The sequence below is a fragment of the Desmodus rotundus genome, chromosome 4, assembly GCF_022682495.2.
Source record: "Desmodus rotundus isolate HL8 chromosome 4, HLdesRot8A.1, whole genome shotgun sequence".
NCBI lineage: Eukaryota > Metazoa > Chordata > Mammalia > Chiroptera > Phyllostomidae > Desmodus > Desmodus rotundus.
The window spans coordinates 68212370-68227283 of record NC_071390.1 but is presented as its reverse complement, the minus strand read 5'-3'; the positions used below and the strand labels follow the sequence as shown (position 1 = coordinate 68227283).

General features: G+C 39.0%; 1 protein-coding gene across 4 annotated transcripts in view; it reads left to right on the top strand.

The window, feature by feature from the left end:
- The window catches only part of PARG (poly(ADP-ribose) glycohydrolase), a 222384-nt gene that overhangs the window by 121898 nt on the left and 85572 nt on the right, over positions 1-14914 (top strand). For all 4 annotated transcript variants that reach the window (XM_053922150.2, XM_071221242.1, XM_053922151.1 and 1 more), the window contains exon 12: positions 717-792. In XM_053922150.2, the coding sequence (XP_053778125.1) occupies positions 717-792 (76 nt within the window). The remainder of the gene's footprint in view (positions 1-716; positions 793-14914) is intronic.

The following is a 14914-nucleotide window of genomic DNA, read 5'->3' as shown; positions in this document are numbered from 1 at the left end:
GTCAATTTTATTAATAAAAAAATAGGACATCAGAATTTCTGTGGCATGTATTTGCATCAAGACATCCCCCCTTCCACACACACAGTTATCGAACTAGTGAAAATAGAGCCCATGTGAGAATCATGTATGATTTATTACCAAATTTTTCTGTATTTTTTTCTTAGGTTGCCAATGCCAGGATAATAAAATTTTATAGATCTTAATTTTAAAAAATACTGAGAAGTTTTCAGCTGTTAAGAGAAACTTTGATATTTTGTAGGGGAAAATAGTCTATTATCTCATTTTAATTTAAAAATGTATATTTAGTCCTGACTAGTATGGCTCAGTTGGTTGGGCATCATCCTGCAAAGCAAAAGGTTGCTGGTTCAAATCACAGTCAGGGCACATGCCTGGGTTATGGGTTCAGGCCCCAGTTGGGACCGTGTGAGTGGCAACCAATTGATGTTTGTACCTGACATCAATGTTTCTCTCCTTCCCTTCCCCTCTCTCTAAAAATAGATAAATATATAAATAAATTTTAAAGTATATTTATATATTTGAATTAGAAAATGTTTTGGGAGACTCTATACCAAGAATGTCCATAGTAGGCATCTGTTTCTATCTTTTGAGATTTAGAGTGGTTTCAATGTTTTTAATAGCTTACATATTTTCATTTTTTTTTGTAATGAAATACCTGTCACTAAAAAATAAATAAGGGAATTTTTTAAAAATTGTAGGTGTGAGAAATTTCTGACTCGACTGCATGTCACTTACGAAGGTACCATAGAAGGAAATGGTCAAGGCATGCTACAGGTAAGTGAATCACAGCAGCTTGTGTATGTTTGCGACTTTTATCAAGCTTCTGATAGCAAAGGGAATTTGAAAGCTGTTTATTTATTTCCTAAGCTAATTTAATACAAAGAAGCATGATAGCACAAGGGAGAAAAACACCAAATACATCATCTTGACACGTTTGGTAATGTTGTTACTTGCCAATGTACAGTCTCTGTTTCTCACATGAGCCACTTTTAAAAAAAGCCTTTGACAGAAAATCCCAAGATTTGGACAATACCAGGCCTCTTGGTTCAGATATAGATTGTAGATTGACAGTGAATGAAGTTCCCAGAGTATGGTCTTGAAAAGCTGTCACCAGACAGTTTTGTTCTTTTTCTTTAAAGGCTCTTGCTCTGCCCTAAATGATGACCAGCTTGAGATGTTTTTCTGCCACCAACCTTGTTTAGGTCTAGGAGGCAGACATCTAAAACTGATTGATAAGAAACTCCTTTCTCCCAAATATAATCATTTTAGTCATGTGAACCAACTATGCTTGTTGTCTTTTCCCTGTTGTAGAGCAGATATTTTTTCCATCTCTAAATCTTTGTTATTAATCTGTGTTACTGCCTTTACTTAAAAAAAATATTTTTGGAAAAAGGAGTTAACAAGCTGTAAATTGATGTAATGCCTAACCTGAACACATGTTTTGCTATTGCTTCAGCGTGATTTTTTTTTTCAAATCACTCATCACAGAAAATGTTAGTGATTTCTGTTCTTATGTCCTTATCTCATTTATAAGAGCATTGTAATCTCAGTTTATCTTAAAAAATCTTGTATATCGCCTCATTTTTACTGGGAATGGCTGATATTTTTTTTCTTAAATCCTTATTTGATACATGTACAGGGCAGGACAAAAGTAGGCTTACAGTTGTTCAAATGTCAAATAATACAATAATTAATAAATAATAATACAAGAATAAACTCTGTGTTTCACATACAACTATAAACCTATGTTTGCCCCACCCTGTACTGAGTCAGAAGCTGCATAAAGCAGTGGCCTGAGAATAGACTGATTTGTTTGAATAACAATATTGTAAAATGACTGGACTAATTTGGATTTGGCTAGTAACATGATGCTGTAAGTGCCTAATGATACCGATTCTTTTTAGCATTGCCTTTAATTAGATACATTTGTAATTGAAATCTATAAAGAAGCAAGCCATGTTTTTTTTTCTTTTTTTTTAAATTTATGAATAGATTTTATCTAATACAAATGCATTTGACATGGTCTTAAATTTTTTTTTTTAGGTTCTATAATTTTAATTTTTTATTGTTATTCAATTACAGTTGTGTGCCTTTTCTCCCCATCCCTCCACCCCACCCCAGCCAAACCCACCTCCCGGCCCCACCTCCACTCTCCCCCTTGATTGTGTCCATGTGTCCTTTATAGTAGTTCCTGTAATCCCCTCTCCTCACTGTCCAAGCCCCACTCCCCCCTGCCCATTGTTAGATTGTTCTTAACTTCAATGTCTCTGGTTATATTTTGTTTGCTTTTTTCTTTTGTTGACTAGGTTCCAGTTAAAGGTGAGATCATATGGTATTTGTCCCTCACCATCTGGCTTATTTCACGTAGCATAATGCTCTGCAATTCCATCCATGCTGTTGCAAAGGGTATAAGCTCCTTCTTTCTCTCTGCTGCATAGAATTCCGTTGTGTAAATGTACCATAGTTTTTGGATCCACTCATTTGCTGATGGGCACTTAGGTTGCTTCCAGTACTTGGCTATTGTAAATTGTGCTGCTATGAACATTGGGGTGCACAGGTTCTTTTAGATAGGTGTTTCAGGGATCTTAGGGTATAAACCCAGCGGCGGAATTGCTGGGTCAAAGGGCAGTTCCATTTTTAGTTTTCTGAGGAAATTCCATACTGTTTTCCACAGTGGCCTCACCAGTCTGCATTCCCACCAACAGTGCACTAGGGTTCCCTTTTCTCCGCATCCTCTCCAACATTTGTTTGTGGATTTGTTAATGTTGGCCACTCTGACTGGTGTGAGATGCTACCTCATTGTAGTTTTGATTTGCATCTCTCTGATGGCTAGTGATGCTGAGTATCTTTTCATATGTCTCTGGGCCCTCTGTATGTCTTCCTTGGAGAAGTGTCTGTTCAAGTCTTTGCCCATTTTTTAATTGGGTTGTTTGTCTTCCTGGAGTGGAGTCGTGTGAGTTCTTTATATATTTTGGAGATCAGGCCCTTGTCTGAGGTATCATTAGCAAATATGTTTTCCCATACTGTTGGTTCTCTTTGTAATTTGGTGCTGTTTTCTTTAGCCATGCAGAAGCTTTTATTTTGATGAGGTCCCATTTGTTTATTCTTTTCTTTATGTCCCTTGCTTTAGGGGACATGTCTGTGAGGATGTTGCTGCGTGGAATGTCTGAGATTTTCCTGCCAATGTTTACCTCACGGATTTTTATGGTGTTACAACTTATTTTAAGTCTTTTACCCATCTTGAGTTTATTTTTGTGTATGGCGTAAGTTGGTGACCGAGTTTCATTTTTTTGCACGTAGCTGTCCAGATCTCCCAACACCATCTGCTGAAGGGGCTGTTGTTGCTCCATTTTATGCTCCTGCCTCCTTTGTCAAATATTAATTGACCGTAAATACTTGAGTTTATTTCTGGGCTCTCTGTTCTGTTCCCTTGGTCTGTGTGCCTGTTTTTATGCCAGTAGCAGGCTGTTTTGATTACAGTGGCCTTGTAATACAGTTTGATATCAGGTATTGTGATCCCTCCTGCTTTGTTCTTCTTTCTCAAAATTGCTGCAGCTATTCGGGGTCGTTTATAGTTCCATATAAATTTCTGAACTGTTTGTTCTATATCTGTGAAATATGTCATGGGTACTCTAATAGGGATTGCATTGAATCTATAAATTGCTTTGGATAGTATGGCCATTTTGATGATGTTAATTCTTCCAATCCATGAGCATGGTACATGCTTCCATTTGTTTGTGTCTTCCTTAATTTCTTTCTTCAGTGTTGTGTAGTTTTCTGAGTATAGGTCTTTTACCTGCTTGGTTAGGTTTATTCCTAGGTACTTTATTTTTCTTGTTGCTATATCGAATGGGATTTTTTTCCTGATTTCTGTTTCTGCAGTTTCATTGTTGGTATACAGGAATGCCTTTGATTTCTGAGTATTGACTTTGTATCCAGCTGTTTTGCCAAATTAATTTAGTAGGTCAAGTAGTTTTTGGGTGGAGTCTATAGGATTTTCCATGTACACTATCATGTCATCTGCAAACAGTGACAGTTTCATTTCCTTCTTTCCAGTTTGGATGTCTTTTATTTCTTCTTCTTGTCTGATTGCTGTGGCTAGGGATTCCAGTACTATGTTGAATAGCAGTGGTGAGAGAGGGCATCCTTGTCTTGTTCCTGATCTTAGTGGGAAAGCTCTAAGTTTTTGTCCATTGAGTGTGATGTTAGCTATAGGTCTCTCATATATGGCCTTTATTATGTTGAGCAATGCTCCCTTTATTCCCACTTTGCTTAGTGTTTTTATCAGAAATGGGTGCTGTATCTTATCGAACGCTTTTTCCACATCTATTGATATGATCATGTGATTTTTGTCTTTGCTGTTGTTTATGTGATGTATTATGTTTATTGATTTGCGAATATTGTACCATCCTTGCATCCCTGGGATGAATCCCACTTGGTCATGGTGTATGATCTTTTCAATGTATTGCTGGATGCGGTTTGCTAATATTTTGTTGAGAATTTTTGCATCTATGTTCATCAGTGATATTGGCCTGAAGTTTTCTTTCTTCGTTGTGTCTTTATCTGGTTTTGGGATTAGGATGATGTTGGCTTCATAAAAAGAGTTTGGGAGTCTTCCATCAGTTTGGATTTTTTCGAATAGTCTGTGAAGGATAGGGGTTAGCTCTTCCTTAAATGCTTTGTAGAAATCTCCTGTGAAACCATCTGGTCCAGGGCTTTTGTGTGTTGGGAGTTTTTTGATGACTGCTTCAATTTCGTCTGCTGTTATTGGTTTGTTCAGGTTTTCCGCTTCTTCTTCGTTCAGTTTTGGAAGATTATATTTTTCTAGAAATGTGTCCATTTCACCTAGATTTTCAAATTTCTTGGCATACAGTTCTTCACAGTAATTTCTTACAATCCTTTGTATTTCTGTGGCATGAGTTGTAATCTGTCCTCTTTCATTTCTAATTGTGTTTATTTGTGTGCTCTCTCTTTTTTTCTTCATGAGCCTACTTAAAGGCTTGTTGATTTTGTTTATCTTTTCAAAGAACCATCTCCTGGATTCATTGATCCTTAGAATTGTGCTTTTAGTCTCTATGTCATTTAGCTCTGCTTTGATCTTGGTTATTTCCTTCCTTCTGCTTGCTCTGGGCTGTCTGTGTTGTTGTTCCTCTAGTTCTTGTAGGCGTAGGGTTAGGTTGTTTGAAATGTTTCTATCTTTTTAAGGTAGGCCTGTATTGCTATGAACTTCCCTCTCAGGACTGCCTTTGCTGTGTCCCATAGGTTTTGGGTTGTTGTGAGTTCATTGTCATTTGTTTCCAGAAAGTTTTGATTTCTTCCCTAATCTTGTTCTTGACCCATTCATTGTTTAATAGCATGCTATTCAGTCTCCATGATTTTGAGGGTTTTGGGTTTTTTCCTTTGGGGTTGGTTTCTAGTTTCAGTCCTTTGTGGTCAGAGACAATGCTTGATATGATTTCAATTTTCTTGAATTTGTTGAGGCTTGATTTGTGTCCTATCATGTGGTCTATCTTTGAAAAAGTTCCATGTACACTTGAAAAAAATGTGTATAGTTCTTGTTTGGGATGAAAAGCTCTATATATATCAGTTAAGTCCATTTCCTCTAGGGTGTTGTTAATTGACACAATATCCTTGTTGATATTTTGTTTGGAAGACCTGTCCATTTTTGATAGTGGGGTGTTAAAGTCCCCTACTATAATTGTGTTGCTGTCAATATCTTTCTTGAAATCCTCCAAGATTTTCTTTACGTATTTGGGTGCTCCTATGCTGGGTGCATATATATTTACAATGTTTATGTCTTCTTGGTGGATTCTTCCTTTGAGTATTATGAAAATTTGTTTCCAGCCATTCACTTTCGGTCTGTGTAGGTCTTTTGTCCTGACATGGGTCTCTTGTAGGCAGCATATGTGTGGGTCATGTTTTCTTATCCATTCAGGTATTCTATGTCTTTTGATTGGAGCATTTAATCCATTTACGTTTAAGGTTATTATCGATAGGTAGTTATTCATTGCCAGTTTTTGCTACCTGTGTTCCTCTCTCTTTCTGTTTTCCTTCCTTTTCTTAAAGTAGTCCCTTTATCATCTCTTGCAGAGCTGATTTGGTTGAAGTGTATTCTTTTAGACTTCTTTTTTCTGGGAAACTCTTTATTTGGCCTTCTGTCTTGATTGAGAGACTTGTTGGGTAAAGTAGTCTTGGTTGCAGGCCTCTGGGTCTCATTACTTGGAATATTTTTTGCCATTCTCTTCTGGCTTAGAGTGTTTCCATTGAGAAGTCAGTTGCTAACCTTATTGGGGCTCCCTTGTATGTTACTTCCTGTTTCTCCCTTGCTGCCTTTAAGGTCCTTTCTTTATCTTGGCATTTTGCCATTTTCATTATGATGTTTCTTGCAGTGGGCCTCTTTGGGTTCCTCTTGCTTGGGACTCTCTGTGTTTCCTGGATTTGGTTGACTTTTTCTCTCCTCAGATTAGGGAAATTTTCCATCATTACTTTTTCAAACAGGTTTTCTATCCCTTGCTCTTCTTCTCCTTCTGGTATTCCTATTATACGGATATTATTACGTTTCATGTTGTCCTGCATTTCCCTTAATCCCTCTTCATTCGTTCTGAGCCTCTTTTCCGTTTCTTGCTCATTCTGGGTGTTTTTTTTCTACTTTGTCCTCCAGCTTGCTGATCCGTACCTCTGCTTCATCAAGTCTGCTTTTGATTCCTTCTATTGTGTTCTTCAATTCAGAAATTGTATTCTTCGTTTCCTGTTGGCCTTTGTTGATAGTTTCTATTTCCTTTTTCATGTTGATATAGTTTGCAGTGAGTTCATTGTAATTTCCCTGTAGTTTATGGTAGTTCTCTGTGAGCTCAGTGAGCTTCCTGATAACCATTGCTTTGAACTCAGTATCTGATAGTTGACTTGCCTCTTTTTCAGTTAGCATTCTTTCTGAGGCTTCCTCCTTTCCTTTCATTTGGGGATTGTTTCTTTGTCTTCCCATTGTTTGTGAGACTCTTCTTGTTAGCCTCTGCCTCTTAAATTAATCTATTCTGACTCCCTGTGGGTATGGTATGAACTTCTATGGTAGAATGCCGGTGGGATTCATTGGTGTTATCTCCTTAATCTTCTGTGCTCACTGGTCTTGAGCTGACGTTTATGGGTCTAACATGGTCTCACTGTGGTCTTTTCAAAAGTCCAGGTTTTATTGTCTTACCTGTGGGAAAAAGAGAAAGGGGGGTGGGGGAGAAAAAAAAAGGTGAAGGGAAGGAGGGCAAAGGGGAATAGAAAAGGAAGGAAGGAAGAGGGAATAAAGAAAGATCAGAGGCAAGATAAGAAGGAATTTTAACAAAAATTAAAACAGCAGAATAAATAAAGGAGGCAAGAAGAAGGAATAAAAAAGTTAAAGGTGGAAGGTAGAAGGAATAAAAAAAAGAAAGAAGGACAGAAAGGAAGAAGGAATTCAGGGGGAAAGGAGGAAAGAAAAAAAAAAAAGTCGTCTGCTGGCTTTAAACAGGTCAGGTTAGTTCTGCTGGTCTTCCTGTCTGTGAAACGGGAGGGGTGGTTGAAAGGATTGGTTTCACTTTTCTCCCTTCCTGAGCCACACTCTTCGCTGTTTTTCAGACTTCAGTCCAGTTCCTCATGGTCCTTCTGCTCTCCCCACTAGGCCTGTAGTACACCAGTTGTGCTGTCCTTGAGTTCCACCAATTCGGTGCAACTCACTCCCCCTTCTTGCTCTTTGCTGTCTTAGACGCTAGGGGTTCTCGGTGCTGCTATGGGGTAGTTCAGCCCTCTACTGGGTGGAGATTTTCCGGGGAATGCAGTCTCCCCTAGCCCCAAAGGTCCCCTCTTCTGGGTGTTCTGCCTTTCTCCTAGAGAGCCAGTAGGCCCTGCACGGCTGTGTGCGCAGGGGTAGGTAGGAGTTGTTCAGAACTGGTGCTTTTAGGTGTGGTCCCTGGCAGGCAGCCAGGCCGTTTATTATCCGATCTACTGCTGTAGGCCTGTGTGTGGGGCAGCTAGCCTCTGCTCCTGGTGTGCACCCACCTGAGGTTTCAGGTGTGGGTGGCCAGCTTGGTTTGAGTTGTGGGCCCCCAGTCTGCTAATCTGGGTGCACGCAACAGGGCTTCAGGTGAGCGCTGGGGCGGGTTATCCTGCATTCATAGTCCATCAGCTGAGGGGGGAGGTGCACCAGAGGCCGCAACTGCTGTGGAGAGTTCTCTAACTAGCCGCTGAGTGCCTCTATTTTCTTTTTCTTTTTGAGAAATTCTTCCTCTTCAAGCCCCCCCTGGTCCAAACAAGCACCTGGCTGCTCATACAGCCCAGCCTGGCTGTCTCCCAAGAATCCTGCAGCAGACCCTGCAGTCGGGCCGTGGCTTCATCCGCCCTGGTACCTGGGCTGGTCCCAGGGACCTTATTGTCCTTAAGCACTCTTCCTACCGTCAGATCTTTCTTTCTTTCTTTCTTTCTTTCTTTCTTTCTTTTTTTGATATATTTATTGATTATGCTATTACAGTTGTCCCATTTCCACCCCTCCACTCAACTCCATCCTGCCCACCCCCTCGCTCCCACATTCCCCCCTATAGTTCATGTCCATGGGTCATACTTATAAGTTCTTTGGCTTCTACATTTCCTACACTATTCTTACCCTCCCCCTGTCTATTTTCCACCTACGATTTATGCTATTTATTCTCTGTAACTTTCCGCCCTCTCTCCCCCTCCCAATCCCCTATTGATAGATAACCCTGCATTTGATCTCCATTTTTGTGGTTCTGTTCCTGTTCTAGTTGTTTGCTTAGTTTTTCTTTTGTTTTGGTTTTAGGTGTGGTTGTTTATAACTGTGAGTTTGCTGTCATTTTTACTGTTCATATTTTTTATCCTCTTTTTCTTAGAGAAGACCCTTTAACATTTCATATAATAATGGCTTGGTGATGATGAACTCCTTTAACTTGACCTTATCTGAGAAGCACTTTATCTTCCCTTCCATTCTAAATGATAGCTTTGCTGGATACAGTAATCTTGGATGTAGGTCCTTGCGTTTCACGGCTTGGAATACTTCTCTCCAGCCCCTTCTTGCCTGTAAGGTCTCTTTTGAGAAATCAGCTGACAGTCTTATGGGAACCCCTTTGTAGGTAACTGTGTCCTTTTCTCTTGCTGCTTCTAAGATTCTCTCCTTCTCTTTAATCTTGGGTAATGTAATTATGATGTGCCTTGGTGTGTTCCTCCTTGGGTCCAGCTTCTTTGGGATTCTCTGAGCTTCCTGGACTTCCTGGAAGTCTATTTCCTTTGCCAGACTGGGGAAGTTCTCCTTCATTATTTGTTCAAATAAGTTTTCAATTTTTTATTCTTCCTGTTCTCCTTCTGGCACCCCTATAATTCGGATGTTGGAAGGTTTAAAGATGTCCTGGGGGTTCCTAAGCCTCTCCTCATTTTTCCGAATTCTTGTTTCTTCATTCTTTTCTGGTTGGATGTTTCTTTCTTCCTTCTGGTCCACACCATTGATTTGAGTCCTAGTTTTCTTCGCATCACTATTGGTTCCCTGTACATTTTCCTTTGTTTCTCTTGGCATAGCCTTCATTTTTTCATCTAGTTTTCGAACAAATTCAACCAATTCTGTGAGCGTCTTAATATCCAGTGTTTTAACTGTGCACCCGATAGGTTGGCTGTCTTTTCCTCGCTTAGTTGTATGTTTTCTGGAGCTGTGAAGTGTTCTGTCATTTCGGCCTTTTTTTTTTGTCTTGGTGCATCTGTTACTTAAAGGGGCGGAGCTTTAGGTGTTCACTGGGGCGGGCAACGCTGGTCGCTGTGCTGTGAAGCTGTACTTGGGGGAGGGTCCGAGATGGAGCAAAGACGCCTTCTCCAGTCTCCACGGGATTTCAGCCACTCCCTCTGCTACCCACAATCAAATTGAGCCCCTCTGGTGCTGGTTCCCGAGTGGGCGGGCTTGTGCACGCTCTAGGCCTCTGCGGGTCTCTCCAACAACCTCTCCTGTGCGGCTGGGAGTCTCTCCTGCTGCTGCCCCAACCCCCACGGGCGTTTTCAATCAGAGGTTTGAGGCTTTATTTCCCTGCGCTGGAGCCCTGGGTTACTTGGTCTGGTTCGCTCCCCACCGTTTGTCCCGGTTTATCTGTGCACGTGTGTGGGGTCGTGGGCTGCTACCCGCTGCTTCGCCTGCCCTGTTCTCCGCCACTCTGAGTCCGGCCTTCTTGGTTTATCTTGTGCGAATATAGTGCCACGGGTTCTGCCAGTGGTCAGACTGCCTGCCCCTTTTGTCCCACACTCAGCCAGTCTCGTTCCCGCTACGGCCACACGAGTCCTCTCCTCCCCGGTGCCCTTTTCCGCCCCTCGTAGTGGTCTGGATGAATGTTTCTTTTTTATCTACTTGGTGTCGGAGTTCCTTGCCGTTCGATTTTCTATCAGTTCTGGTTGTGCGAGGAGACGCAGTGTTTCTACCTCCGCCGCCATCTTGGTTCTCCTGTTTATCCGGTCAGATCTTTCAATGTCCTCTATCTTTGGTCTCCGATCCTCATATATGCTGGAATACCGTTGGCTGTTCACTGTGTTCCTCAGATCAGCTAGGTGTTTCACTGGTGCTGAGGGAAAGTGGACTCCTCTCCCACGTATCTCGCCCCCATCTTCTTCTGTCCCCCCCATGTTTTGTTTTAAATCATCTCTCTTAGTAGTGATTATTGAAATAATGAATAAAAATACTTACAATAAATGAATTAATATTTGTCTTGTACTTAAAAATTGTTTTAAATTTGTATTTACTCAGTACCTTTTCTTCTATTTAAAACAGTAATTTTGAAAGATGGTTGAAATTTGTTTCAAATGAATATCACTTTTTCCCCACATTTTCATCCTGATGTTCTTTCCTACTTTGAAGTCTTGGATTAACTGAGGGAGTCTTAATACACTCAAAATGAACAAAGCTACTGCTAGTTAGCACTGCAGGAATGCTGACTTTCGTTACAATACAGTTCAACAGGAACTATTTAACAACATTCAAGGTTGATATTCTCCATACTTTTCTGGAATATATTATAGATGAAATATGAAACTTCAGAGGATTAAAAGAATACCATAAAGGTTTCTATTAATTGTTCTCCCTATTCATGCCATGTATCCCTAGGAGATCAGGGAATGTTGTATTGCAGTGCCACAAAGCTTCATGTTTAGCATATAAATTATATGCTGAATGGCAACAACAACAGAACCTCTAAGGAGTATTATCATTTCTTTCTTTTCATCAAGTTATAATTCAGAAACTGAGTAATCTGAACAAGTAGCTTTAAAGTGAGTTGGAAAATGACTGGCTAAAAATAAAGAAACACTCACATGCTGTTTTCATGTACTGGAACTAGTTACTCACCTGTAATAGCTTTTTATTAAGAACTTTTTTAAATAGTAGAAACTTTGATTTTCTAAAGGACTCCTCCTGGTTTCAGAGGCATATTGAGTTTAATATATTTACTTCTGGGCATACCTTTCAAGTAATAAATGTTGGCCTTTTAAAAAAATGAACAATAGCATGGACGTTGAATGTATTTCATTTATCGTTGCCATGTAGTACATAGGTTGGATAAAGCTTATATTTGCATTTTGACTAACATGTTGCAATAAAAATTAAGTCTAGCTAATCTCAAACCTTCTTTATTTCTTATTTTTATTTATAATACCATTATACTTAGCTAATCTCTCAATTTTTAAGTGCTGTCTATTTTACATCTTTTTGGGGGTCTCTCCTTCACTTTCTTTCCAGTCAGCCTATTTGAGGACCTAACTGTGCTTGTATAAACTAATCAGTAGTCACCTAATCAGTGTCTGGTTTTAATTTTATACTTTTCCAGTTTATTCTTTAAACTGTAGACTGAATTATCTTTCTAAAACACAGATCCTTTGTTGTTAACTTTTTTTTTAAGAAAGTAAAAAAAAGTTTTTTTAACTTTCCCAAAATTAACTTCAAAATTAAGTGAAGGTTTTCTAGATCCCAGACTATCTCATCAAAAACTGTGACCCTTCCCATACTGTACATTGGTACCAGGTATGAGGAGTCTGCTTACCACTTTCCTCAGATAGCTCTTCACATTTGGTTTTTCTATGTTCTTGTGCAGCTATTCCCTCATCCTGAATGCCAGCAAAATCCAGATTGAATGACATGTCCTCTTGTAACGCACCCTATCCTCCTTCCCATGGTCTAATTTTGTTTAATTGTATAATTTGGGCAGTATCAGAGAAGTACTAATAAGTTCTTTAATAATTATTCTATTATTCGGCTTATGTGCCTGACTCCCATCTAGATTGTAAATGCTGTCAGGCCAGGAACCATGTTTTACTCATCTTTGTAGCCCGTGGTTGCCAGCCCAGTACTCAGTCAGTATTTGTTGAAATGGACAATTTAAGCAATACATCATCCAGTCCATAAAGACCTCATTATGTAGTAGGTAACTAATTTTAATCAATGGACTAGTGGTCTAATGGACTAGTGGTCTAATGGACTAGTGGTCTAATTTAACCAAAATTATTTTTCTATAAAAGCTAAAGAGTTAACTCTGTTTTTTAGCATTGATTTAGTAAACCCAAATATATGTAATTCTCTATGGTAATTCATTTCAAGAACTTATCTAGTTGTAATTTTCAGTATTTTCTAATAGTGAAAGGATACTTTGCCTTCTGTTAATTTCTGTCTTTTCTCAAACTTTTCCATATCAAAAGATTCATATTCTTGTTCTACTCTTTTGTAAAATAGACTTCAGATTGTCATTTAATATCATAATTGCTTTAGAGAACCCAAGTTTTAAGAAATCTTATATTTGAAAAATAGTCTGAACAAAATACCCTTGCCAGTGTGGCTCAGTGATTGTAGTGTCATCCTGTAACCAAAGGGTTGTGGGTTTAATTCCCTGTCAGGGCACATATCTAGATTGCAGGTTTATCCCCAGTCTGTGTGGAGGAATGTGTGACACCTGGTTTGGATGTTTATGGTCCCTGGTTCCTGCATGGATCCCTAGTCTGGGTGCAAAGGAAAGCAGCCAATCAGTGTTTCTCTTGCATCATTGTTTCTCTCTCCCCCTTCCTCTCTGTAAAAAAGCAAATGAAAACATCTGTGGGTGAGGATAAAAATTAAAAAAAAATAATACAAATAAATAAATAAATAAAAACATATATAGACTAATACAAAACTCTATATTAGTCTCTGCCCCAGCTTTTGGCATAGAGCTCCTTCCTAAAACCCAGGTTTTTATGTAAGTGATAAGAGCACTAGGATCATCTTTTGTTCTAATTTTTGGTCTTTGATTTTGATTCCAGAGTTTCTAAATCCCTTGGAATTTCCTGGGTGATGGGCATGTTTTTTGTTCTAATGAGAGGTGATTCTTGGTGGACTCCTGGATAGCTTCAGGATGGGGGCTGGTCACCAGAAAGTCAATGCCATGCTTTGAAGTTTGGAACGTTCTACCCAACCTCCCATACTCTGGGAAAGAGAGAGAGACTGGAGACTGAGTTAATGAGTCATGCCTACATTCTGTAGCTTCCATAAAAATCCCCAAAATAAGGGGTTCAGAAAGCTTTCCAGGTTGGTAAACAGGGAGAGTGACTTCTGGAAGCTCTGTGCTCCTTCCCACATATCTTGTCCTGTCTATCCCTTTGTCTGTTGTTCATCTGTATTATTTATTATATCCTTTTTGATAAATCAGTAAGTAAGTAAGTGTTACCCATAGTTCTGTGAGCTACTTTGGCAAATCATCAAACTCCAGGAGGGGGTCATGGGAACCCCTATAAACCAGTTAACTAGAAGTTGGGACTTGAGGCACCTGAAGTCTGGCAGTCTTGTAGGACTGAACCCTTGGCTTTTTGAATCCTACTTGGTTAACTCCAAGTAGGTGGTAGTGTCAGAACTGAATTGAATTATAGGACACCTAAATGGTATCGCAGAATTGCTTGGTGTGAAAAAACCCACACATTTTGTAGTGTCAGAAGAGTGAGTTTGGTAGTGTTATGAAAATAAAGGAAAGATACAGGAGTGGTTTTCCTGCACAGTAATAAGCCTTTCCTACATTACTTACTCAGTTCTGTTTTTGCGTGTTTGATTATATAGGTACACAGTTATATGTGTGTGTAATATAGCTTCTCAAACAGAACAATTTAAGGCAAAGATGGAAACCATTTCTTACAAATTCCCCCATAATTCCTAGCATAGTGTTGGACACTGTGGAGTGCTTAGTAAATTTAAGACAAATAAATAATGATGGCAAGTTGAGTTTGCTCTCTCTTGAGGATTGTGTAACTCATCATTATTAATTGGAGCTGGGGGATCCTATCTTAGTACTCCATAGCAAGCTTATGTATAGTTTTAAACTAAATTGGAAATATTAATTTAGTTGACTCTTTAATGTTAAACTAGACTTTGTCTTCATTTTTTTCTTTAGGTATATTTTAAAAACGTAGTTTATAATGTTTACATAGTTTGGAGTTTGCAATTCAATTTAGAAGGACAAAGTTTTTATCTCTTTATTCTTCCACAGAAGAAAAGGTTACGCAAAAAAGGTCAATTACTAAACTTTACAGTTCTTTAAGAATAAGTGTTTGATTGCCATATTATATAAGAAAGGTACAGTTATATTAAAGTCTATGAAATACATAAATGGAAATTGAATATTGAATGGTGGGGAAATGATATTTATAAAACCTTTCCAGATAAAACCTTTCTTGATCTGTGACCCTTGGAGCACAGGAAAGGTTTATAAACAAAGGTCCATGTAATTATTACATTGAGTCTTTTGCCTAAAGCTCCATTTTCCAGGTTTCTTGTAAGGTTTTGGGATTCAAAGAAATATGCAGAGATGTTAACTGCAATGAAATGGAAAGAATAGTCAACCACAATCTTTTCTCCCTGAGAAGATTACTAATTTTGGGATTGACT